At 35.4% G+C, this 25,352-nt stretch overlaps 1 protein-coding gene across 8 annotated transcripts in view; it reads left to right on the top strand.

Annotated features, from left to right (window-relative positions):
• The window catches only part of REV3L (REV3 like, DNA directed polymerase zeta catalytic subunit), a 186,778-nt gene that overhangs the window by 116,880 nt on the left and 44,546 nt on the right, over positions 1-25,352 (top strand). For all 8 annotated transcript variants that reach the window (XR_010118720.1, XM_063630973.1, XM_063630980.1 and 5 more), the window contains 7 exons: positions 1,900-2,813; positions 4,588-4,667; positions 5,955-6,080; positions 10,855-11,047; positions 12,748-12,859; positions 18,052-18,167; positions 20,504-20,622. Coding sequence is in view for 7 of the 8 variants with exons in the window: in XM_063630973.1 (XP_063487043.1) it covers positions 1,900-2,813; positions 4,588-4,667; positions 5,955-6,080; positions 10,855-11,047; positions 12,748-12,859; positions 18,052-18,167; positions 20,504-20,622 (1,660 nt within the window). In the remaining variant the exon portion in view is untranslated. The remainder of the gene's footprint in view (positions 1-1,899; positions 2,814-4,587; positions 4,668-5,954; positions 6,081-10,854; positions 11,048-12,747; positions 12,860-18,051; positions 18,168-20,503; positions 20,623-25,352) is intronic.

The raw sequence follows: 25,352 nt of genomic DNA, 5'->3' as shown, positions 1-25,352 counted from the left end.
CAGGGAGTCAGAGGTTGCAGTGAACTGAGATCGCGCCGCTGCACTCCAGCCTGGTGACAGAGCAAAACTCTGTCTCAAAAAAAAAAAAAAAAAAAAAAGAAACTGTATATTCAATATAGAAAATTTAGGAAGTATGAAAGAAGAAATAAAAATTACACCTTTTTTCCATGTAGTAACAGCCACCATAATATTTTGATGTGTATTGTTTTCTTTTTTAAAAAGTATAGTTTTTAGTTTGTTTTGTGAAGTGTGATCTTACTGTAGTCACAGTATTATATCCAAATTTTTCACTTAACATTATATTGTAAACATTTTCCAAATAATGTTTCTTGAATATATCGCTGCATATGTTGCATCATGTATATATTATTGGACAGAAACGTTGTTTCCAATTTTGCCACTGTAGATATTATGTATATTATTATGTATGTTAAGAAGATATTAGCATTTTCTTCTTAAAGCATTTCTTGTATTTTGGAGTTTTTCCTTATAGCCCTAGAAGTAGGATTACTGAAAAACTTAAGGCTCTTGATACATATTAGGAGATTTTTTTTTCCCAGTGGGTTATAGCAATTACCATGCTGCTGACAATATGTAAGAGAACTGAATTCACCACACCTCACCATTTTTTTTTTTTTTTTTTTGAGATGGAGTTTGGCTCTGTCGCCCAGGTTGGAGTGCAGTGGCGTGATTTCGGCTCACTGCAAGCTCTGCCTCCCGGGTTCACGCCATTCTCCTGCCTCAGCCTCCTGACACCTCACCATTTTTTATTCTTGACCTCATTATGACTCCTCTATCCTTAGTATTAGAGTTGGGTATGGTCACTTGGTATGTGTATTCATTTCCTTCAACAGCATTAATTCTGTTTCTATTTTTTCACATTGCCAAGAGTGGATTCAGGGACAGTGCTGGATGCTGGTTATGGAGTTAACTAGTAGGGGCTAAAGTCTTTTCATATAAAGGAGACAGAGTAGCCCTAATGCTCTTCTTTCAGCTTCAAATCCGAAAACATGAATCCAGTTAGTGGATTTTATGTAGAGAATGATGGGGACATTTGGGGAATCATGCCCTAAGAGAAGTGATTGAAAAAACTATGAATTAACTTTATATCCATAATAAAGTTAACATGAAGAAGTAGAATTATTTTGTGTTGCTGTAGTAAGCAGAAATAGTATCAAGGGATTAGAGAAAGACAGTGGTTTCACTTAATATTGATAACTATTGGAAATGAAACCAGACTCTTTTCATTAGTGATTTCCCACATATTCATACATTGGTAACATTTAAGCCATGCATCCTGTGGGCTCTGCCAGCTCCTAAGTTAGGTCAGTGTTAATCCCTGCCATGGAATGGGAAGAAAGAATTAGAGTAATTTACCTCAGCTGGTATGTTTTTTAAACTGTTTAAGGGAATTTGAGAGTACGAAGATTCGTTTGAATTGACTGGCTTTGCTAAACTACAGATACTGGAGAATATAGGAAGAAGCTATGAATAATATCCAGGGACATAGTATTTGAATGATAAATTCATTGTTTTTATTCATATGTGGTAATAAGGGAAAATTATGTTAAGATTAGGAGAGGAAAGGAATCTGATAAGTTTGCGTCATCTCCTTGAAGGACAGAAGGCTTCGTGGGGCATTAAAATAAAACAAAAAATACCTTCTCTCCCTAAGATTAATGGTACCTTCCAAAGGAAATTAAGTAGTAGTCATATACCTGTGAGGAAAAGCATATTGAGACTAAAGATAGAGTGTACCTGCATAATATAGAGGGAGCAGGGAAGATAGACATGGACATTTTTGAGACTCCAAAAGGGACTTTATCTAGGATATGGAGTTAAATATTTTGGTAATTGCTCTTCGAAACAAAACAGTTGTTCTAAAATATGTTGTTATAGGGAGATTGGTGGACGGCTCCTCATGGTAGAAACTCGACTTGCAAATGATCTGGCTGAGTTTGAGGGAGACTTTTCCTTGGAAGGACTTTGTCTTTGGAAAACAGCATTCTCAGCAATGACTCAGAATCCAAGGCCAGGGTCACCCCTTCGCAGTGGCCAAGGAGTTGTCAATAAAGGGTCAAGTAATAGCCCTAAGATGGTTGAAGATAAAAAAATTGTGATTATGCCTTGCAAATGTGCCCCAAGTCGACAACTGGTTCAAGTGTGGCTTCAAGCCAAAGAAGAATACGAACGTTCCAAGAAACTGCCTAAACCCAAGCCAACTGGAGTTGTAAAATCTGCTGAGAACTTTAGCTCTTCATTTAACCCAGATGACAAACCTGTAGTGCCTCCAAAAATGGATGTAAGTCCACGTATACTCCCCACTACAGCACATACCAAGGAGGATGTTGATAATTCTCAGATTGCTTTACAAGCACCAACCACGGGATGTAGTCAAACTGCAAGTGAAAGTCAGATGCTGCCACCAGTTGCCTCTGCAAGTGATCCCGAAAAAGATGAAGATGATGATGATAACTATTACATTAATTATAGCTCCCCTGATTCTCCAGTAATTCCCCCTTGGCAACAACCAATATCCCCAGATTCCAAAGCGTTAAATGGAGATGATAGACCCTCATCACCAGTAGAGGAGCTGCCTTCATTGGCTGTTGAGAACTTCTTAAAGCCAATAAAAGATGGTATACAAAAAAGCCCCTGCAGTGAGACTCAAGAGCCTCTAGTGATATCTCCAATTAATACTAGGGCAAGAACTGGGAAATGTGAATCACTTTGCCTTCATAGTACACCAATCATACAGAGAAAACTTGTGGAAAGGCTTCCTGAAGCAACTGGCCTTAGCCCATTATCAACAGGTAAGTGTACAAATAACAGGAAGTCTCCATAATTGTTCTTGAGAAATAGAAATGAAGATAACATTAGACTGTAATGAAAATCAGAGCTTTTTAAATGAAGGTATAGCTCAGCAAATATTTTTTGTCGTGTCTTAGAAAGTCGTCACATGGCAACTCTGTCCTTCTGCTGTGAAATCTACTTATATTTGCTTCCATCCTGTCTTGTGGGTGAAATGCAGGAGCCCTCTCAAAAGGCTTATCTTCTCAAGTTGACTTTCCTGTTGGCTTTTATACATATCCAGGTCTCCCACATTTTAAAACAGAAACAAAAAACCTGCCTTGACCTCACGTCTCCAGCCAGCTTCTACTCTTTCTCCTCCCCTTCAAAGCCAAATTTCTTTAAAGATTTATCTAATTTGACAACTCCAGTTATTTACCTCCTACTCATTTCTCAGCCCACTCTAAACTGAATTCTGCCCCTGTCATTCTACATTATAGCTCTTGTAAAGATTCCCAGTAAACTTACAGCTAAAACCAATAGATGTTCCTGAGTCTTATCATATGTCCTCTAAGCAGCCATTTTCTTGTTGACCCTACCTTCCTTCTTGGAGCTTCTCCACTTGGCTTTCCTCCTATTTCTCTGGTTTTTTCCCACTTGATTTTCTCATTATTCTCAGTTGTTATCTAAATGTTGGAGTTTATTAAGGCTTGATCTTAAGCCTTCTTTATATCTTTCTCTAAATGATCTAATTCCTGTCCACAGGATTACTACAGATAACTCGCAAATTTATATTTCCAGTTCAGATCTCTCTTTTAAGCTCCAGAACACTATATCCAACTACCTGTCTGACATTTCCACTTGAATGCTAAATGGCACCTCAAGATTAGTATTTTAAAAACCAATTCACAATCTCACCGCATACATTCACCACCACTTCCCCAACACACTTACATATACATGCCTCCACATAAAAACCCATCTGGCCTTCTTTCAGTTTTCCTTATTTCAATGAATAGTGCCATCATCTCTCAGTTACACAAGTCAGAAACATAGAATTTATTTTTAACACTCACCTCATTCCCTCACTACCCACCTTGTAGTTTCTAGTCCCTAACCAAGCCTTATCACTTGTTTATCTCCTAAGTAACCCAGATCTATCTACTTTATTGTACTTCTTCCACCACAACCTTAGGCCAAACTGTCATCATCTCTTGCCTGGGCTCCTGCACCAGCCATTTTATCTACTCTTAGTACCTTCCAATTCTTTTGCACAGTAATCAGGGAAAAATCCCCACTCTGTTCTTGGTTAGTTACTACTCTCTTCAGATTTTACCTCCAGGAAACCTTCCCTAATCTCCTTGACTACATAAAAATTCCCAATTATATTCCCCTTTGTTGTATTAATGCAGTTATAATTTTATTTTTCTAGTATGTTTGATGAATGTCTGATTCTCTCTCTAGACCCCATGAGGGCAGAGATTATGTCTTTTCTTCCTCATCATAGATACTTGATAAATAAGTGAATAAATGAATTAAACAGTTCTCTAGGTTAATGACTGAGGTATAAAACTCAGTAATTAAAACATAAACATATTTAAAATACAAAATGCCAAAATGTTATTTTGGTTGGTATCAGAGGTTCGAATTTCATTTTTAAATTATGAAATTCTGGGGGGAATTCATAGGACAGCACCCACAAGTGGTACTTAAGTGTTCAGAACAACAAAAGGTTTTTTAAAAACCAGAAGCAGGTAATTTTGATATACATGTTAAATATTAAATTTCTTTCTACAGAACCAAAAACACAGAAGTTGAGTAATAAGAAAGGAAGTAATACTGACACTCTTAGAAGAGTACTGTTAACACAAGCAAAGGTAACTATACTAAACATTTTTAAAGATCAGTGGAAGATCCAGTCTTTTTCCTAGATTTCGGTTAGATAATTGTTAACTTTGTCTCAATTAAAAAATTTTTGTTACTTAAATTTTTGCATCATTATTTGCATATCTTTGAGACAACAAAAATTTGCCTTTTTTTAGTTTTTTTTTTGTTGTTGGGATCTAAAAGATTCTTATATGTAAATACAAATATTACAGAGAAAGTGAATATGATAGCCAAAATGTGGATTATGAGGATACAAATACATTAACTGATTACTGGCAAAATCAGAACAATCCAATGACAGCAGACCTCAAGTAAGTGATTTTTGATCCCACCAAAAATATATCCTTTTTCTTGGTTTATTACTTTTTTCTAAAATATAACCTTATTGATTTTTTAAAATTTATTTTACTAAGTAGCAAAAGAAAGCAACATTATTTACTACTGAAACTCTGGAAAGTCACAAATGTCTTTATTCAAATACTAAAAATATGACAAAACTTAGAATTATATGGCTATGTGAACGAAATATACATTAGACATGCATCCTTGGAAATATATGCTAGAAATCACTTATATATTGGCCACTTCTTATAAATGTCATTAACTACATAAAATATATTTTAGTATTTCTGAGATTATAAAACTTTTTAAACTTTCATTCATAAAATACTATTGAATTACAAGCTATATTAAAAATACTGTATCAGTGTGTTGTGAACATAACACTTTGGAGAAAACAGTTAATAGATTTAGAAATTGGAAAAAATAATTTTGTAAGAAATGGAAAGATTCCATTTTTTTCTGAATCTTTGAAGATTATTTACATTGTTTAATTCATCTTTCAGACACATGTTATATTAGGGTAAAATACAAATCACTGTTTCAAATCTTTTACAAACTTTAGCCAAAGTAGTTGGAAATATATTGATTGCTTGCTTGTCTTACTTCCAAGAAAGGTCAAGATAAATGTCCATGTGGTATAAATGTCAACTCCCTACAAAACTATTATTTTCAGTATTGGGGGCTTCTGAACTGAGAGATAACATATGGTTTGCTTATATTTCTACATGTATCCAGTTCTGATATCTTTGTTAGCATGAAAATGACATTAATAAAATACAGTTTGTTCTTGAACTTAGAGATGATATTAGTTTACCATTTATTACTAAACACATAAAGCATAGTATCTGAGAATAAGTAATCAAAAGAAAAATGATTGCTCACGTATCTTTTTCTGGCTGTGTGTGTGTGTGTGTGTGTGTGTGTTTTTTTTATAGAATCAATTTGCAGCAGTAAATACCCCACAGAAAGAAACTTCTCAGATTGATGGACCATCTTTAAACAATACTTACGGTTTCAAAGTCAGCATACGAAACTTACAGGAGGCAAAAGCTTTACATGAGGTAAAACTGCAACAGTAAGGACACATACATTGGTTCAATTTAACTCCTGTTTTATTCTATAAAACAAGCATGGAATTTTTTTAACGAGGGAGGAATATATTGAATTCTATTCTGTTAATCTTCATCTTGTTCTCATTTTACTATTTTGTATATTTACATGTTTATGTACAATACATAAACTTAAAGCATTTAAGTTGCTCAGACTGCTTTGTGATTTCATATCTTTCACAAATCTCATAATTGAAATTCAGCTTATGGACATTAAAATAAGAAAAGATTTTTGGGAGGTGGAGGTGGGACGATCCCTTGAGTCAAGGAGTTTAGACTATCCTGGGCTACATAGGAAGACCCTGTCTCTACCAAGAAATAAAAATATAAAATTAGATGAGCATGGTGGCACGCACCTATAGTCTCAGCTACTTGGGAGGCTGAGGTGGGAGGATCACTTGATCCTGGGTGTTCGAGGCTGCAGTGAGCTGTGATTGCGCCACTACACTCCAACCTGGGCTACAGACAGAGCAAGACTCTGTCTCTCTGGGGAAAAACAAAAAAAGAAGTAAGTCTGTATTTTGGGGATTATTATATTAAGATGTTATATCACATCTGAAATGTGATATTTACTTGTATTTTCTGTTTGATTGGCTCAGTGGATTAGAGCTTGCTACAAAAGAGGATAAATTCATTCATTCGTGTACTCTCTACTTAACCCAGCTATCTTCACAGCACAGGCTGTCTGCCAAAGACTAGGACTTTGCAAAAATATACATCAGCCACAGTATGCCTTGGAAAGAATATGTGAATGGGTCACTGTGAATTTATTTGTATGCAGAAAACAAACTCAAAGCACATATCTGACTGGCAGTAAGATAGAAATTGGAGTATATTTTCATTGTTTACACCTGTGCTGTCATATGGTAGCCGCTAGCAGCATGGATATTGAGAACTTAAAATTTGGCTTATACAACTGAAGAACTGAATTTTAAACTTGATTTAATTTTAATTTAGATTTTAAAACATAGTTGACTCAAAGTATGTTTGGAACAACATAGGTATGTAATAGTATTTTTTACTCTTAAGTTTTATGAAATTACAGATCAAGTATTTCTGTAGAAAATTTAGCATGCACAGTGAGATATACTAGAAGGGTAAAATACATACTTATTTCAAAGACTTCATGGAAAGAATAATTTAAAATATTTTATTAGTAATTTTAATGTTGATTACATGTTGAAAGGATAATATTTTAAATATATTGGATCAGATCAAAGTGTTTTTAAATTAATTTAACCTATTTTTATTTTTTTAAATGTGACTACTAGAAAACTTTAAGTTACATGTGACTTTCATTATATTTCTATTGGACAATGCTAGTTTTATACGGTCATTTTATGTCTTTGCTCTTAAAGCAGAGGATTAGTAACCACCTTTAAGTTATAATTCAATTTTTAAGTGTGGTTTTTTTTCTCAAGTCAATTCTGTTGTAAACTGTTCTAGAGATTAGATTAACATAAACTGAGGGAAAAATTTTAATACTGTCCTCCTTTGTTCTTCAAATTTGAACTGAGAATTATGTTTTTTTAGAATTAGATCGGAACATAGTCTCTCCCTCATTTATTCATTTGCACATTTTTCTCATTCAACAGCATTCATTCAGTTTCTGTTTTATACCTAGGTCTATACTAGCCCCTGAAGCCTAGATAAATTAAGTGATAAATTCAGTAATACATACCATCAAATGCACACTTGAAATTAGCAAATTTTTAAAAACTTTGTTAAAAATATGTATTAAATCAAATTTGATAGACTATAGCAAAAAGATGTGTTACATTTGATTATTCTCTTATTTGAAAAGTATACTTTTCTACATTGTCCTAGGTAACCCTGTTTCAGAACTGTGGGCCCTCTGGAAGTTAAAATCACTCAGGAGGTCTCACTGGTTGCTCTGACAGCTTCTTCCTCCCGATAACCGGCTTTCCTCATCTCAAGGCACATTCCAAACTGCCGCCTGGTGGTTGAAACAGGGAATAAACCAAAGAAGAACTCAATACTGTTCTCTTCCTTTCTCTAGGAAATTGTGCTTGTGGTCCTTTCTCCCTGTTTCCATTACCCTAGGATAATCTCTCTTTCTTCTGCACATCAATACTCAGTGCAGAAGACAAGGGTTGTAATCTTTGTCCCCCTTTCTCACCTCCCTCTTGCCTAGTCACACTCACTAAATCTTTCAAGCCATGTCTTTATATAGTTTGCTTTAAAAAAATACCCCGTAAGCACAGTAATGCATTTTGTTATCAAGGAATAGAAATGCAAATTTTGACTGTGAAAATTTGATCTAGTAAACAAAAATCAACCTCTAAGACCCTTTTAACCTAAAATTGTTTTCAGTCTTCATGTCTTTTCATATGTTCATCCTTTTCTTTTGTTTTTTGTTTTTTGTTTTTTTTTGTTTGAGACATAGTCTCACTCTGTCACCCAGGCTAGAATGCAATGGCACAATCTCAGCTCACTGCAACCTCCGCCTCCCAGATTCAAGCAGTTCTCCTGCCTCAGCTGGAATTACAGGCATGCGTCACCACACCCGGCTAATTTTTGTGTTTTTAGTAGAGACGGGGTTTCGCTACATTTGCCAGACTGGTCTCGAACTCCTGACCTCAGGTGATCCACCTGCCTCAGCCTCCCAAAGTGCTGGGATTACAGGCGTAAGCCACCGTGCCCGGCCTTACATGTTCATCCCTTTCTAATGAAACTGGTTGTTTTGTTTTATTTGGGTTTGTGGGAGGAGTTTTCCATGTAAAAATTTTTTACTTACTAAATTAATGCATGCTTATTGTTAAAATTAAGTTCTGAAGAGTATGCATTTAAAAGTAAAAGTTTTTTCCCTTAGCTCTCCATTTCATGTGGTTTGATTTTTTTTTAATACTAATATTTTAAAGTAGAAACAGCAGTATATGTTTCTGAGGAGAGTGGTAGATTTGTATTTGTTTTATTATTATGCCTTATACATGCATAATTGATGTTCTTTATATTTTAAAAAGTACTTAGTGGCCAGGCACGGTGGCCCACACCTGTAATCCTAGCACTTTGGGAGGTCGAGGCAGGAGGATTGCTTGAGGCCAGAAGTTTGAGACCAGCCTGAGCAACATAGGCCCCATCTCTACAGAAGGTTTTATAAATTAGCCAGGCATGGTAATATGTACCTATAGTCCCAGCTAGTAGGAAAGCTGAAGTAAGTGGATCACTTGAGCCCAGGAGTTCAGGGCTGCAGTGAGCTATGATCACACCACGGCATTCCAGCCTGGGCAACAGAGAGAGACCCTGTCTCTAAAAAAAAAAAAAAAAATTTAACAAATTTACAATGAGCACATGCAATAGTATATATACCAAAAATACTCAATCAGGACAAAAAAATTTGCAATGAAAAGTAAGCTTCCCTCCTACTTTAGGCTAGCAATTTCTTTCCCCCAAAGCAATAACTATGTCTACATTTTTATGTCACTTTTCAGAAATTTTCTATGCATGTACTTCCATTTTTTCATGTATAGAAGTTTACTATATTTACTGGTTCCATGTATCAGTGTATTATAGTGATCTTTTTATATTAGGACATATAGATCTGCCTCATTCCCTTGAAAATGTTAAAGGTTACAGAATATTCCATTGTGTGTATCCTTTATGGATACCACATAATTTATGTAACCTGTCCCCAACAAGTAAACATTTAGTTTTTTTCCAGTCTTTGCTATTCTCGAGTAAACATCCTTGTGTGTATATTTTGTCTACGTGTATGAGTGTATCTACCTCTAGGATAAATTTTCAGGAGTAGGATTGCCACATCAATGGATTTTAATTTTGATAGAGATTTACCAAATTCTACTCCTGTCACTAGTGAGAGACTTGAATTTATATTTCTTCAACAGTTTGCATGCAAGATAAATACAAAACACAAATCCTTTGTTAAATTTATATGATCTGAATAATTAACAATATTGAAACAATTATCTGTTTTCCATTGTCAGGTACATGTACATGATAAAAAGATGAGGTATAATTCTAGCTATAATCATGAATTCAACCTATATTTTGTTTTTCTTATTTACTCTGTCTTGATTTTAGAAAGAAAACTAAGAATTACAGTTAAAAGTTTATATTGGCATAGAAAAATAAGCATGAAAAGCAAATATTAACATTTTTTGTATTATATTTTAAAGAGAAAATGTGCATGGGTAAAAATCTGGCTGTTGTGTAGTTGATACCATAACAGTTCTTTTTTTTTTTTCCAGGAAAAACTGTAATTAAAAATATGCCTAGTGTATGCAAAAGTCTTTTTAAGTAGCCCTCAAGTAGTAGTGAATTAATTGGTAGGAAATTTGAATTTTAAAAAAGCTCTCTTTTTATTTTAAACTACAGGTAAAACTATATAGTTTAGCTAACTATATGAAGAGTAAACGTGACAGACTTTGGTTTCAATGTATAACTACTTGGACTAGTCATTCTCCTTCTCAAACAGGAATTGAGAGATCCTGCATATATTTGAGAAAAATAGTCTAAATATTGTCATTGAGAGCAGATTTTCTGAAATAACATCATGAATTGATTTAATCTAATCTTGGGATTAAAAATCTTTCATTTTAATCTATGGAGTGCTAAGCTGTGACTTTGTCCTTTATGTCCATTTTTTCTGTAATCTTACATACATATTTCCCTAGAGCCTTACATACTTCTTTGAGCATGTCTTTAAAAAATGTTTTAAAAACATAGTATTTATTTGCTTTTATAGATACAAAATCTTACCCTAATCAGTGTGGAGTTGCATGCTCGAACTAGACGAGACTTAGAACCGGATCCTGAATTTGACCCAATCTGTGCTCTGTTCTACTGCATCTCATCTGACACTCCACTGCCAGATACAGAAAAAACAGAACTCACAGGTGTAATAGTGATTGATAAAGACAAGACAGTTTTCAGTCAAGGTATTGTCCGTTTTTATTAATGATATACCTGCCCACTCTAGGATGAACCTTTTAATGGGGAATTCCTGTGCTGAAGATCTAATCTAAGCAAGCATGATGACTCTTTTCTAAAATGTTTGCTGAGGGGGGTGTAGGAGATTGTGTATAACTTTGTCCTAGATTTATTGTTCTTACTTGAATTAGTCAGAAACAGCCAGGCACAGTGGTGCCTGCCTATAGTCCCAGCTACCTGGGAGGCTGGGCAACAGGATTGCTCGAGCTCAGGAGTTTGGGGCTGTAGTGCACTATGATTGTGCCTGTAAATAGCCACTGCACTCCAGCCTGGGTAACATAGCAAGACCCCATTTATTTATTTATTTTTTAAGTCAGAAGCAATGCAATATAAAGATCTCAATATTTATAATTAGCTTATATAATTTGTTCTAAGTATTATTTTATAAAAATACTTATTACTAATACAGAGTCCACATTATTATGTATCCCTAGATTAGGTGCACAGTCTTCCTTATGTATGCATATGCAGGTATTTTCCTGCTGATAGAGGGTTTATCTTACCACTATAAGTTAATGGTTCATAAGATACTTTTAAGATATATTGTTACTTTGCTTATATCTCTTTTTCTTTCTTTCTAAATAATATACTTCTGGTTCAGAGGTTCTTCATATAGAATGCCATATAAGGCATTTTATAAAATACCTACTGTCCCTCTGCAGCTTTCAGTGGTCACCATTACAAGTGAATTCAGTCCACTGAGGAGGAAGTCTTAGCACAGAATACAACCATATTAAGAATTTGCAATTTATTCAGTGATGTGCTTGAGCTGACACATACCAGCTCACAAGCCAGTTCTTGGATTTTCATGAATTTTTCAAACTATTTGCTGTCACTTTGGCAGTTGGAAATCAGTCATAGGGTGGGGGAGGGGTCCTTACATCATGAAATAGGCCAGCACTACAAATTAAGGCTTTCTTTTTTTTCCTACAGAGGTGGTGGTTAAGCATTTTCATCATACCAGAGATTAAAATGTCCTGTGCTAAGCAAAGCTCTCCTGCTAGGAAGAGTAAAGACAGAAACAAAGTAATACAGTTTCTTCACAAGAGATATGTTATTTATTTATTTATTTATTTATTTTGAGATGGAGTCTCTCTCTGTTGCCCAGGTTGGAGTGCAGTGGCGCGATCTCCACTCACTGCAAGCCCTGCCTCCCGGATTCACGCCATTCTCCTGCCTCAGCCTCCCAAGTAGCTGGGACTACAGGCGCCCGCTACCATGCCCGGCTAATTTTTTGTATTTTTTGGTAGAGACGGGGTTTCACCATGTTAACCGGGATGGTCTTGATCTCCTGACCTCCTGATCCGCCCGCCTCTGCCTCCCAAAGTGCTGGGATTACAGGCGTGAGCCACCGCACCCAGCCAGTGATATATCATTTTGTAGGGAATTTTGTGAATGCAGCCTTTTCAGGAGAATAGCTGAAAATACAAAATTTGGATTTTCAGTTGTATATTAAACTAAAAAATCTTTTGAGAGTTTTTTAAAGACATTGGGTTAGTTATGTTTTTACTTGGGGGGATGTTTTCTTAATTTGAAATATTTCAGTAGTACAATTTTACTTAAAAGTAAGGGATAATATTACTTTTATATTATGAAGGTATATTATTATATAATGTTATATATAATAGACATTTTGTTTATTTTTTAGATATCAGATATCAGACTCCATTACTTATTAGATCTGGAATTACAGGACTCGAAGTCACCTATGCTGCTGATGAGAAGGCCCTTTTTCATGAAATTGCAAATATAATAAAGAGGTATTGTTTTGTATATCTGATTTTTCCAGTTTTTATTCAGAGAGTCGTTTCATGCTATTGCAGGTAATAGTGAAGATAAAAGTAAAGATAGGAAGAAAGTGAATCCCTTCCTATGACCCTTGAAAGCAGAGTTACTCTTGGAAAGACTTTATACTCACCTCCCACCACCATCACTATTTTCATTAGACAAGCGATAGGAAAAGCAGTGTTCTGTTCTCAAGATTGAGGGGCCAGTGAAAGACAAATATTTGTTTAGCCTCTAACTAACTTCCCAGTTGTACTTGAGGTTGGTTTTTCTGTGGTGCTGAAATAATGGAGAACTGTATGAAGTTCCATTGTGTTATTCATTAACTAGGTTTCTACCTTGGGAGCCAGCCACCCTTTCAGTACCTTTTTTTGGTTTGTTTTTTCTTTCTTAAAGTTTTCTGAGTTCTAAACAAGCCAGTATTTTCAAAAAGCTTTGGGATGCATTCTGTGTATAAATTTATCTGTTCATAAATGTAGGACTATCTATTACATACTCTTGTGCACAGAGCTCCTTAAAAAATGTCTTTTGACCATTTGGTAGTTGGTCCTCAGATTGATAGTAGAATCTTGTCCAAGTTTATGAAAAAAAATTTTTAACAAAAATATTTTAATTTAAAAATAAAATCATTAAGTGGATCATTTGCATTTTCTCAAGAGTGTAGCTCTTGGTAGCCATGGACTCTCTTATTAAATGCTTCACTTTGTAGAAACTTTAAGGATTCTGCCCATTGCTAGGTTTAGGGTTTTAGATGCCTAAAGCAAGATAGAAAACATTCTTTGGATCCTGATGTACAGATAAAAGCTGTCCATGAGCATGTTGTTATACTCACCCTTTTTTGTTTTGCTTATATAGTTGAACTTCATCCTATAAAAACAATCAGTATTCTACATGAAAGATTAAGATGATATTCTACAGACTAGTTATCAGATTGAATCCCATTGTGAGAATTAGAAAACCAAAACGTGTTTTCTACAAAACAAAATTAAATGACAGAGCATCAAAAATAGTATGCTACTACCCACGACTCTATGAAGGAAAAAAAGTATTTTTACTATTTATAGCACTGGTGACTAGATAGATTCCCACCTATTTGAGTCTTGTCATTGTCAGTCCTACCTTTTATCTTCTCACAGAGGTTGTCATCAACATGTCAGATGCTTTCAGTATCCACACTTCTTTTATTTCTGCAAGCAACTCAGAAAAAGAAATATGTAAGAGTTTCAGTCAGTACTATTTTGTGTACCAGCACGTGTCCAGTAACATCCCTGGGCTTGTATGCTTGCCTTTTCCTTGTTAGGTATATTCCCAACGACAGGATTACCTGCCAACATTGAGAATTTTGTTAGCCATTTGCAAGTATAATAACTTTCTTAAATGTCCATAAAATGAAATGTACTAGTAATTAAGGAAAATGGGGTAAACAAAACTGTCATAAAAAGAAAAATGCTTAAATGTCAACTTTTCAATTCTATAGTGTTCTTTATATATTAGTCCAAACAACCCTGCAAAAAGATTGATTATTTCATTCTTTCACCCTATTTGTTGTGTACCTACTCAGCACAGCCTTTGGAGTGAGCCAGCCCTGTGTTTCTGTCTTGAATAAGTTGCTTAACTCTCTCAGCTTTGTTTTCCTAATCTGTAAAATGGGTAGATAATGCACATAGAACTCTTAAACTCATGTCTGGCACATAGTGAGTACATAAATGTTAACTGTGTGTAAGGGGCAGTGCTAGATACTAACTATAAAAATGAATAAAATACATCTTTATTTTTCCATTTTTAATATTGACTTCAAGTGACAAACACAAAAAGTAATATAAAGTGATATTAAACAAGTAAAACCTAATCTATAATCTTGTCACAATCATTTTCCTCTTTCTATATTTCCTTGGACTATTAACTTTACTTTGCCCGGTCTCCCTAACTTAAAAATAACAATGATTCTTCCCTTTTCCTCTTCCCTAAATACTATTACATTTATATTACATCATATCCATTTAACCTCAGAATTCTTTTTCAAGATGATTCCTTCCGCTCCGTGCCCCTTGCCTCTACTAGAGTACCCTTATCTGTCATGTGTGTAGATGATAGTGAGTTACTTAAAATACTAACTGTGAAGCAGCTTTTTTCTACCTAAGCAAATGAAACCATTTTCCTATTTCTTCTGCTTCTATTTTATCCACAGTTTTGGGTTGTTTTTACCACTAATCCCACCTACCCAACCTTATTCTTTCTGTAACTTTCAGAAACCTGATAGAATGAATAAAACCCACTAGAAATTGAAGAACAAGTCATCAAGCCCTTGTTATTGTCTCCAAATGTTTGTAGAGAAGAAAAATGGAATCCTTTGGCTTTTGAACTTGAAAACAGGTGTTTTTTCAGCTTTAAAAGAGTCTCTTAAGACTAAACATCCCCCAGGTCAAAAAATAAATATATGTAATATATCTGAAAAAATACCTGAAACAACTTTACAATTCTTCTAAAGGGACAAAATCTGTGAAATAAATCTAAGAAGAGAAGTACAGGGTAACTTTTTTCAACAGTCATTTCTGAGCTGTAGCAGTTTATAAAAATAGACAACTTTTTATTTGAGACAAAGTTATTTTCAATACATTATTTTTTTTAAAAAAAAGTGTACGTAGCCAACTCCCTTAGTTGCCACAACAGAACAAATAGCTGACTGGAATAAGTCTTGCAATAATAAGATGTTGCATAAATGAGATTCAGATGAAGAAATTAGAAGAACTGTCTTTATAACATTTAAAACAGAAGGGCTGTGTAATCATCTGGCATCCTCTTCATGTCGTAACTGTGTAACTGTGATATGTGATAGGTAACTATGTGATAGGAACTCCAGGAATCTTCCAAATTCTTAAGATCAAGGTCAACTGTGGCCATATTGTAATGCCTATTCTGAGCCACTCTGAGTACTTAGCAGACAACTGTGTGGGTTCTGTTGTGTTTGTATGAGAATTCTTCAAGTCTGCGACCCCTGATGATCCTTAGAGCCACTTAATACTTCTGCCCCAATTCTCAAATGTAGCCATTCATTACACAGTTAGTTTTAAAGGGAGATATACTGGACAAGTAGGTAGTCTATCTTTGGACTAAGAAGAGTTTAATGAAAGAGATGAAGTCGGTATAAAAGATTTGGTTAAGGGTTTGGGTGTTATGTTGGAAGACTAAACAGAAAGAGTATTAGGATATTTCTCTTTCCTTGAGTGCCCTGGGATCTTTCCGGACTTCCTTTCTGGATATTCATGCTATTGTTGCTTATTGCTTTGCTTCAATAGCTGTTTATTAAATTAAGCCATTTTCTCAGAAATGTCAACCCTATTTGTATAGAGAAAAGCACATAAATAATATGTTTATTATCTTTTTCTCCTAACAAGTTTGAAGGCTGCTTAGCAAGTCTGTGGTATAACAATGGATTATGAACAGATCACCAGATATTAAAATTTATACTACAGAATGTACTTTCATAGGGCCTTTAGGGAATAGGAAAATTTAAAAGTATGCTGTTGCAGAAGTTCGAACCTAGTTCTTTTGACATCAGCCACTGAAATACTCCAGAATTAAAAATCAGAAAACATTTATTGTGACATTCCAGTTTTTATTGACTAGGTAAAAACAAAAGCCATTCCATACCCATTTTTAGAAGACAGCTATGGAATTATGATAAAATATTAACATATTGGTTCTAAAAGCAGATCTGGTGATCTGGTCATGATCCATTGTTATGCCAGACTTGCAGAGTAGCCATAGATAGCTTATATCCGTAAATTAATGTAGTCTAATACTGTAGACATTGGCTGAGGCTTAGGGTATTAAATGCTGTAAATTGGACAGGCTGCACATCTCACAATTTAGTGTTTCATGAGTAGTTAGGTAAAACTCAACGATTCAAATTCTTGTGATATTTCACTTGGCTTTTTGGCATTTATAAAGAACAAGATAATGCTAATTGATAGAGCTACTTACTATAGTTTTTGCTCTCAAAACTTATAACTATAATTAGTTCCTCTCTCTCCCACACAATTTTCTACTCGAAATAAATTTTCATATTTATAGCTAAACATTTCTCTATGGTGGTCACAACATGGAGGTTCTAAGAGGAGCCACAAAGAGGCTCCTTCTGGATTGGACGCAGGTGGTCGGTTCAGTTTTGCCAGTGAAGCTCTGACCACGAGGAGCACATTTTTCTTCTAGATTCTGATGTTTACCTTCCCCACCTTAATCCCACCTCTATTAATATTTCATTCTTCCATTAAATTGAATCACCATCCTTTTAAATTTAAAGGACAAACTTGTCATTACTTAGGCCTTATTTTATGTGAGAACTAAATCATTACTAAAATTAAGTGAGAAAAGGAAGGCATTTTCATTTTTCTTTCTCAGCATTAAAACTGTTTAAGGGCAGTATAGATTAGAAGGGTAGATATGGCAACAGGAATGACCTAGGGATCTTTTTCAAAATACCATACCCACACACACCCTCACACTTCACCTTCCCCTGCCCACATTATATTCTCACTTGTACTTTTACTCATATACTTCAGTGGCAATGGCCTGCCTTCCACCCCAATTTCCATCAGCTTCTTTTCCCACTTGTATCAAACAAATACACAGTCTAAGTAAAAATTATGTTTACTTTACAAAAGTATCGTCAAATCGCCTATAATCCCAGCATTTTGGGAGGCTGAGGCAGGCAGATCACTGGAGGTAAGGAGTCTGAGACCAACCTGACCAACATGGTGAAACCTCGTCTCTACTAAAAATACAAAAAGTTAGCCAGGCGTGGTGGGGGGCACCTGTAATCCCAGCTACTCAGGAGGCTGAGGCAGGAGAATCTTTTGAACCTGGGAAGCAGAGGTTGCAGTGAGCTAACATCATGCCACTGCAGTCCAGCCTGGACAACAGAGTGAGACCCCATCTCAAAAAAAAAAAAAAGAAAAGAAAGTAGCTTCAAATCAAGTACTCTTAACCATCCATCTGTTCCTGTATAAAAACTCTGTAGGTACCACTGTATCATCCCTTCTCCATCTGGGAACCGTTAGAGAACATAGGTTTTTATTTTCGTACCTTATATCATGAAGAAACAATTATTCTGGTTAAAGGTTCAAATGTATGGTACTTATATAACTTTTTTAAATTCCTTTTTTAGGTATGATCCTGATATTCTGCTAGGATATGAGATTCAGATGCATTCCTGGGGTTACCTCTTACAAAGGGCTGCCGCTTTAAGTGTTGACTTATGTCAGATGATCTCTCGGGTGCCAGGTATATATCATTGTGAATGTTTTGTCATTCAACTACAGAGCAAATTATAAAGGAAATAAAGACAAAATGTTAAAGAGTACTTACGCTGTAGCCCAATTTTTTAGTACTAAGTTGTGTAAGTTTTAGATATAGCATAACTCCATTGTCGAAAAAATTTAAAATGAAATAAAAAATATTCTAGTCTCACTGCTATATATACTGTTAGTGTAGTTGTTGGGCTTTTTCCTTTCAGTCACTTTTCATATACATATGTAGTGGTTTTTAAATAATCGTACCGTATATTCCATTTTTATTATGCTTCCTTCATCTAGTGTCTTACCACACATATTTTTCTGCATTATGAAATAGTCTTCATAATTATTATGAAGCTACATAGCATTTCTTTGACTTGTTGTACCATAATTTTATTGTTTGTCTGGCTGTGTTTTTTTTAAATCCATTTTGTTGGTTAAGAAGGACAGGATGGGTTGAGGAACACTAGTAGTTAACTAATCATTGATTTTTATTTGGATATCAGGCTAAAAATATTGTGGAAATTTTGAAGCCCATTCCCCAAAGTTTGATTCTAACTGGAAAAGGGAATAATAATATTCATACCAAAATTATTTGTAGTTTATAATGCACTTTTTAAAACTATGTTTTCTTTATAAACATAGGATTTTTAATAAATTTGTTCCCAAGGGTTCCCACAAGTCTAACTAAAACAAAGTAGTGTATACTTTAGGAAATGTTGAAGCTGGAAGATTCCAGGACAGTAAAGTTTTTTAGCTTTGCAAAAAATTGGAATAAAAAGATCAGGTGCAGTGGCTCACACCTGTAATCCCAACTTTGGGAAGCCAAGGTGGGAGGCTTGCTTGAGCCCTGGAGTTCAAAACTAGCCCAGGCAACAAAGTGAGACCCCATTTCTACCGAAAAAAAAAAAAAAAAGAAAATTAGCCAGGTGTGATAGCGTGTGCCTGTAGTCCCAGCTACTCAGGAGACTGAGGTGAGACGATCGCTTGAGCCCAGGAGTTCAAGGCTGCAGTGAGCTATGATCACACCACTGCACCCAAGCTTGGGCAATAGAACAAGACTCTGTCTTATAAAAAGGGAATAGGGGGCAGATATGCTTTAAGTGTAGCTTTTCATTGCATGAATTTTTGTGTAGCTTGTGTGTCCTTTGCATGATAGTAATAGTGGTATATCTTTTTTTTTTTTCAACATCTTTTTTGGGATAGGTTTTAAATATCCTTGCCTCAGTTTATTCATCTCTAAAATAGGGATAATAGAACTTATTTCATAGGATTATTTTGAAGAACTTAAAACAATACCAGAGTATATGTTACATTGTTTGCTAAATGAAAAACAAACTTTTAAACATTATCTCTTTAAAATAAAGAGAATTGGGTGAGTGGTTGTACATGGTCTTTGGATTCAGGTAATCCTAGTTTAGAATACTAGTTTTCTTACTGTAAGATCTTGGGCAAGATATAACATTTCTCAGTAGAATTTTCTGTAATACAAAATGAAAATTATACTAACTTCTTAAGTGGTTGTGTTAAAATAAAGGAAGTAATGTTTGTATTAAAATAAATGATGTTGGTAAAATTCTTAGAACATAATAAACATTCAATATGGTAAATATTTTTATTATTCTGGAACCTCTAATCATCAACATTCACATATACCTAGTGTTACATAGGAGAGACACATTTTAATTTATATTCTAGGTAAAATTCATCTCCTAAGAAACTAGACTCACAACACTATTTGCTGTGAGGAACTCTTCATCTAGTTCTCCATATGCATTCAAGAGAATTTCATCCTGAATATGGACATGATGTCAATAAGTTTTCAGAGATAGTTTAGGTTAAAAATTGAACTAGTTTTTTTTCCAAGAAATTACTGTATTAACTGTGGATCTTTCTCATGCTAAAACCAAAGAAACGTTAGCATTAGGTGTTTATAAAGGTAGCAGCAGGCACCTGTAGTCCCAGCTATTCGAGCAGCTGAGGCAGGCGGATTGCTTGTGACCAGGAGTTTGAGGCTGCAGTGTGCTATGATTACACCTGTGGCTAGCCACTGCACTCAACCTGGGCAACATAAAAAACAAACAAAAAAAGTTAGTGCCAAAAATTACCAAATTTAATGAAAAAAGTGTTTCTTATTTAAATATAGAAAGGAGGAGGGAGGGAGAGACTTCAGGTATATTTATTTCACAAAATTTTGTCATACATTGTGAATTATATTTCATCTTTAATATTCATCCTTACTGTTTATTCTCATTTTCCCTGGCATAATTTTATTGAAAGTTCGTTTTCTGTGAGCCCTGATACAGTCTGTTTTCATTTCTATAGATGACAAAATTGAGAACAGATTTGCAGCTGAAAGAGATGAGTATGGATCATATACAATGAGTGAGATAAATATTGTTGGCCGAATTACACTAAATCTTTGGAGAATCATGAGAAATGAGGTAGGTGATTTATCCAAAATGTTGTTTGGAAATAAGATATTCGGTCAATGTAATGATTTAATCATTATAGAGTATTAGTAAGATTTATTATATAGCTTATGCATTTGTCAATTACTATTATACTTAAGTAGAGTTAAAATAGTACTTTCTAAAATGCAAAACTACAGAGGTATTAGACTTTAATGTTTTAAGTGAGTTTTATTTTTTTCCTTTGTGTCTAAGGTAGCAATAACTAAAAAGGTCTATAGCTATAATAAAATGTTGGAGCCAGGTGCAGTGCTCACACTTGTAATCTCAGCACTTTGGGAGGCCCAGGCAGGGGCATCCCTTGAGCCGAGGAGTTCCAGACCAGCCTGAGCAACATGGCAAAACCCTGTCTCTACAAATAATAGCTAAAAAAAATTAGCTGGATGTAGAGGCTCATGCCTGTGGTCCCAGCTACTTGGGAGGCTGAGGTGGGAGAATCACTTGAGCTCAGGCAGCCGAGGTTGCGGTGAGCCGTGATTGTGCCACTGCACTCAAGCCTGGGTGACAGAGCGAGACCCTGTCTCAAAATAAAATAAAATAAAATATTGTGCTGTACATGTTGAATATTGTCTAATTTCACCATATTTTTTCACTTAAATCATTTTTGCACTTAAGGCCAGAGGAATTCAGCTTGGCCTTGTTGATTTATCATAGTAAGAAAAATTTAGTCTAGAAATAGGAAGGAGCTTCTCAAATGAAGTATATTTAAATACTGGATCAGATTAATAAGATAAAGAGACAGTACTTTGAAATAGTTAATAATTAAGGCTTTGGGAGCTCAGATAAGGATTTTTAGTAGAGTAATTTCAATGAACTATCCTATTAATTTGTATTCACTTAGAAAAAGAATTATTTCACACAAAAAAAGTAAGATCATAGGATTTTCCTGGGTAATATTTGCATCCTTGAAGTTACCCAATTTCTCTTACTTGAAATGTAAAAAAGCCATACATGGTGGCTCACACCTCTAATGCCAACTCTTTGGGAGGCCGAGGCAGGAGGGGATAGCTTGAGGCCAGGAGTTCAATCAAGACCATCCTGGGTAACATAGCGAGACCTTGTCTGTATTAAAAATTAAAAAATAAAAAAACAATTAGGTTGGGCATGGTGGCTCATACCTGTAATCCCAGCACTTGGAGAGGCCAAGGAAGGTGGATCACTTGAGCCCAGGAGTTTGAGAGTAGCCTGGGCAACACGGCAAAACCCCGTCTCTACCAAAAAATACGAGTTAGCCATGTATGGTAGCATGTGCCTAGTGTGTAGCCAGGCAGCAGCTACTTGGAAGGCTGAGGTGGGAGGATCACTTGATCCTGAGAGCCAGTGGCACACACATACAGTCCCAGCTTCTCAGGAGGCTCAGGCGGGAAGACCTTTTGAGGCCAGGAATTCAAGGCTGCAGTGCACTGTTTTATTATGCCTCAAAGGCAGGGGTTGCAGTAAACTGAGATTGCACCACCACACTCCAGCCCAGGTGACAGAGTTAGACCCTATCTCAAGAAAGACAAAACAGAAACAAAGATACCTACTATAAATTGGTCTATTCTTAGACTTTGGACTTTGGATAATGTCAACTAAAATGTTTATATTTAAAAGAAAGCTAATTATTCAATTGCTTCTGCTCTTTGAAACTACTTTCTCATTAGACACTTTCTATTATATACTTATTATCTTCTTGACTGTTTGGGTTTATATAAAACATTTGACTTTCTAAGCTGCCGTATGCAATATACAACATGACTCTGCTTGAGAATGATTTTATCTTGTTGTGTTGTTCTTAAAATAATAGAAGAGTGTTAGAGTCCCCAGGGATTTAAAGTAATTTCTAGTGATACAGCACAGGATATAAGAGATACATAGATTGTGGTGTATTTGGTGTGTATATTTCATTATATATATATATATATATACGTATATATATATATATATGTATGTATTTTTATTTTATGTATTTGTGAGACGGAGTCTCGCTCTGTCACCCAGGATGGAGTGCAGTGGTGCAATCTCGGCTCACTGCAACCTCCGCCTCCCGGGTTCAAGCAGTTCTCCTGTCTCAGCCTCCTGAGTAGCTAGGATTACAGGTGCCTGAACCACACCTGGCTAAGTTTTGTATTTTTAGTAGAGATGGGGTTTTTCCTTGTTGGCCAGCCTGGTCACAAACTCCTGACCTCAAGTGATCCACCCACCTCAGCCTCCCAAAGTGCTGGGATTACAGGTGTGAGCCACAGCCCCGGCCTCATTATATATTTTAATCTATAGTCTGATATTGCCTGAGATGAACACATACTTTAAGTTTATAAACACAAAGTAAATTATTGAATCCTAGTTTCAGGGGTCTTTTCAACCCTGTATATCCAAAAGGCAACAGTAGCAAATTCACTAGTAGCTTAAAATTGCAAATTAGAGAACAAATATTTTTTCAAAGTTTAGGGCCTTCTCTACTCCTCACTGAAAATTCAGGGTCAAATGTTTTCTCTCATTTAGGATGAATATATAATATCTCTGATCTTTATGCAAATGTGGGAAACACGTGTAAGAAAGTTATGAGCTGGATAAACTGTTTTTTAAAAATTTGGAGCTGGGTACAGTGGCACACACATACAGTCCCAGCTACTCAGGAGACTCAGGTGGGAGGATGTTTTGAGGCCAGGAATTCAAGGCTGCAGTGCACTGTTTTATTATGCCTGTGAATAGCCTGGGAGATAAAGCAGGACCCCATCTGTTAAAATAATAGTAATAATAAATTTTGTTTGTTTTTTAATATACAAGTACTAGATTTCTTTCTCCTACTTGGAACGTAGAACTCCTGCAGTTTCCTTATGGACTTTGAATTCGTAGTGACAAGCAAAATACCTCTTAAATAGTAATGCTTATTAGATATTTGTTGACTGCTTAAATGACAATAAATGGCTCTTCCCCAGACAATTATAATTAGAGGCCTTCTGGATGTCAACTCAATCTAGGCTTTTCAAGAATTTGCCAAGTGGGTTGGAAACAGACTTGATTCAGTTCAACAAATATTTACTGAATGCCATCTTTGGTGCACTGGTTGAGGGGCCTGGGTTTAGATAAAGTAAGAGTATAGTAACAGACAGGAAGGCAGAATATATGGGTATGGATGTTGGTAGGTAGAGATATGGCAGTGAGAATCTGTGGAAGTTCTCTTGTGATTCATTTTCTCAGTAAAATAGGAATTACTGTTCTTAGCTGAAACTGAGAATTGTGGAGAGGCTTTTGGGGTTTGAGGAGAGATGAGTTTGAAATGATTATTAGGAGAATTTGAGAGAAAATATAAACACTGGGCCACATTAAGAGCCCATTTGAGATTTGGGTTAGGAAATTAAAGTGATACCCACCAGCTATGTTCAAATTCACAGGTGCAAGTTAGATTTAACCATCACTCACAAAGGGTTATGGATTTGCTTTAAAAAAAAAAAAAAAAAAAAAGCAGCAGCAGGAAAGGGACAAGGGAATGAAGGGTACATGCAGGGGAATGATTACCATGATTGGCTATGAAATTAAATAAGGAGCAGAGAGGTCAGAGCACCAAGGGGAGTAAGCTGGAAGCACAGGAGATGATGGTCAGAGAATGGGATGCATGAGATTTTGGAGGTAGTACAGCTATTGATAGATCCTGGGGTATGATTATGGGAGTGGGTAGCTTAGGTAGGATGGAGGACAAAATCATTAGAGGAGTGCAAGGAGTCAAGGAGTATCTTTATTTTCTTCCCACATAATTATTACACTTACTGCATATAAAATAACAGTAGTCTTTTTCCTTTAAAATTCAAGTAGATATAGTGCCATTCACCTCTGGAATTTAGTACTGCAGAAGAGAAATCTAAGGTCTAGCTAATTATATCTTTGATTATTGCTCCTGTCTCCATGTTAGGCTTTCCTTTAGGAACCTAATTATGTATTAACATTCTGTTCTCTGTTCCCCATATCTTCCCTCTTCTCATTTTCATCTTTTCATCCTCTTTATCTGCATGCTGAGACATTTCCATATTCCTAACTTGACTTTTAGTAGAACTATTCTGCTATTTACTGCTTTCAATATGAGTTTTCATTCTTTTAGTGATTTTATAATCCTTCCTCATTTAATCTTGTGGCCTTTTCCTCATTCTATTGCTCTCTACCTTTTTACAACCTATGAGGGGCATCTGTGTATATGTATACATACACAAGTACATACACTGTGAAGTATGCTGCATTGTAGTGCCATTGTTCTGAAGATTGACAGAAATTGTAGATAAAGTAAGACCAATTTGGGTCACTGCACTGAGATAAGATTAACATTCAATCCCTATTTTGTACCTCCTGGATCACAAGAGTGGAAAAGAAAGTAATTTAAAATTATAATGTAATATACAAATGTGAAGTGCTGTTTGAACTATTTCTCAGAATCCCAAACTGACCTAAGAATGGGGACTACTGGTTCCTTAATCTCCATTTTGCATTGAAATACCTGCCATTGTCTAGATTGCTTTTGTCTTATAGATATTTCAGAGAAATCATCTAGCTGGAAGTACATACTTATTAATATGGGCCCTTTTACAGGATCCTTTACCCATTAACACTGCTTTCACTTATATATTTTGAACATGGGGAGACATTTCTGACATTTTAATATTTTGCTTTTGGAATGAAATTGAGTGGCTCTATAATGCCTGTGTAGTGGGGTCTAGTAACTAATGTAATTATTG

This window comes from Symphalangus syndactylus, chromosome 2 (genome assembly GCF_028878055.3).
Source record: "Symphalangus syndactylus isolate Jambi chromosome 2, NHGRI_mSymSyn1-v2.1_pri, whole genome shotgun sequence".
Classification (NCBI taxonomy): Eukaryota; Metazoa; Chordata; class Mammalia; order Primates; family Hylobatidae; genus Symphalangus; species Symphalangus syndactylus.
This window is presented reverse-complemented; position numbering and strand designations above follow the sequence as displayed.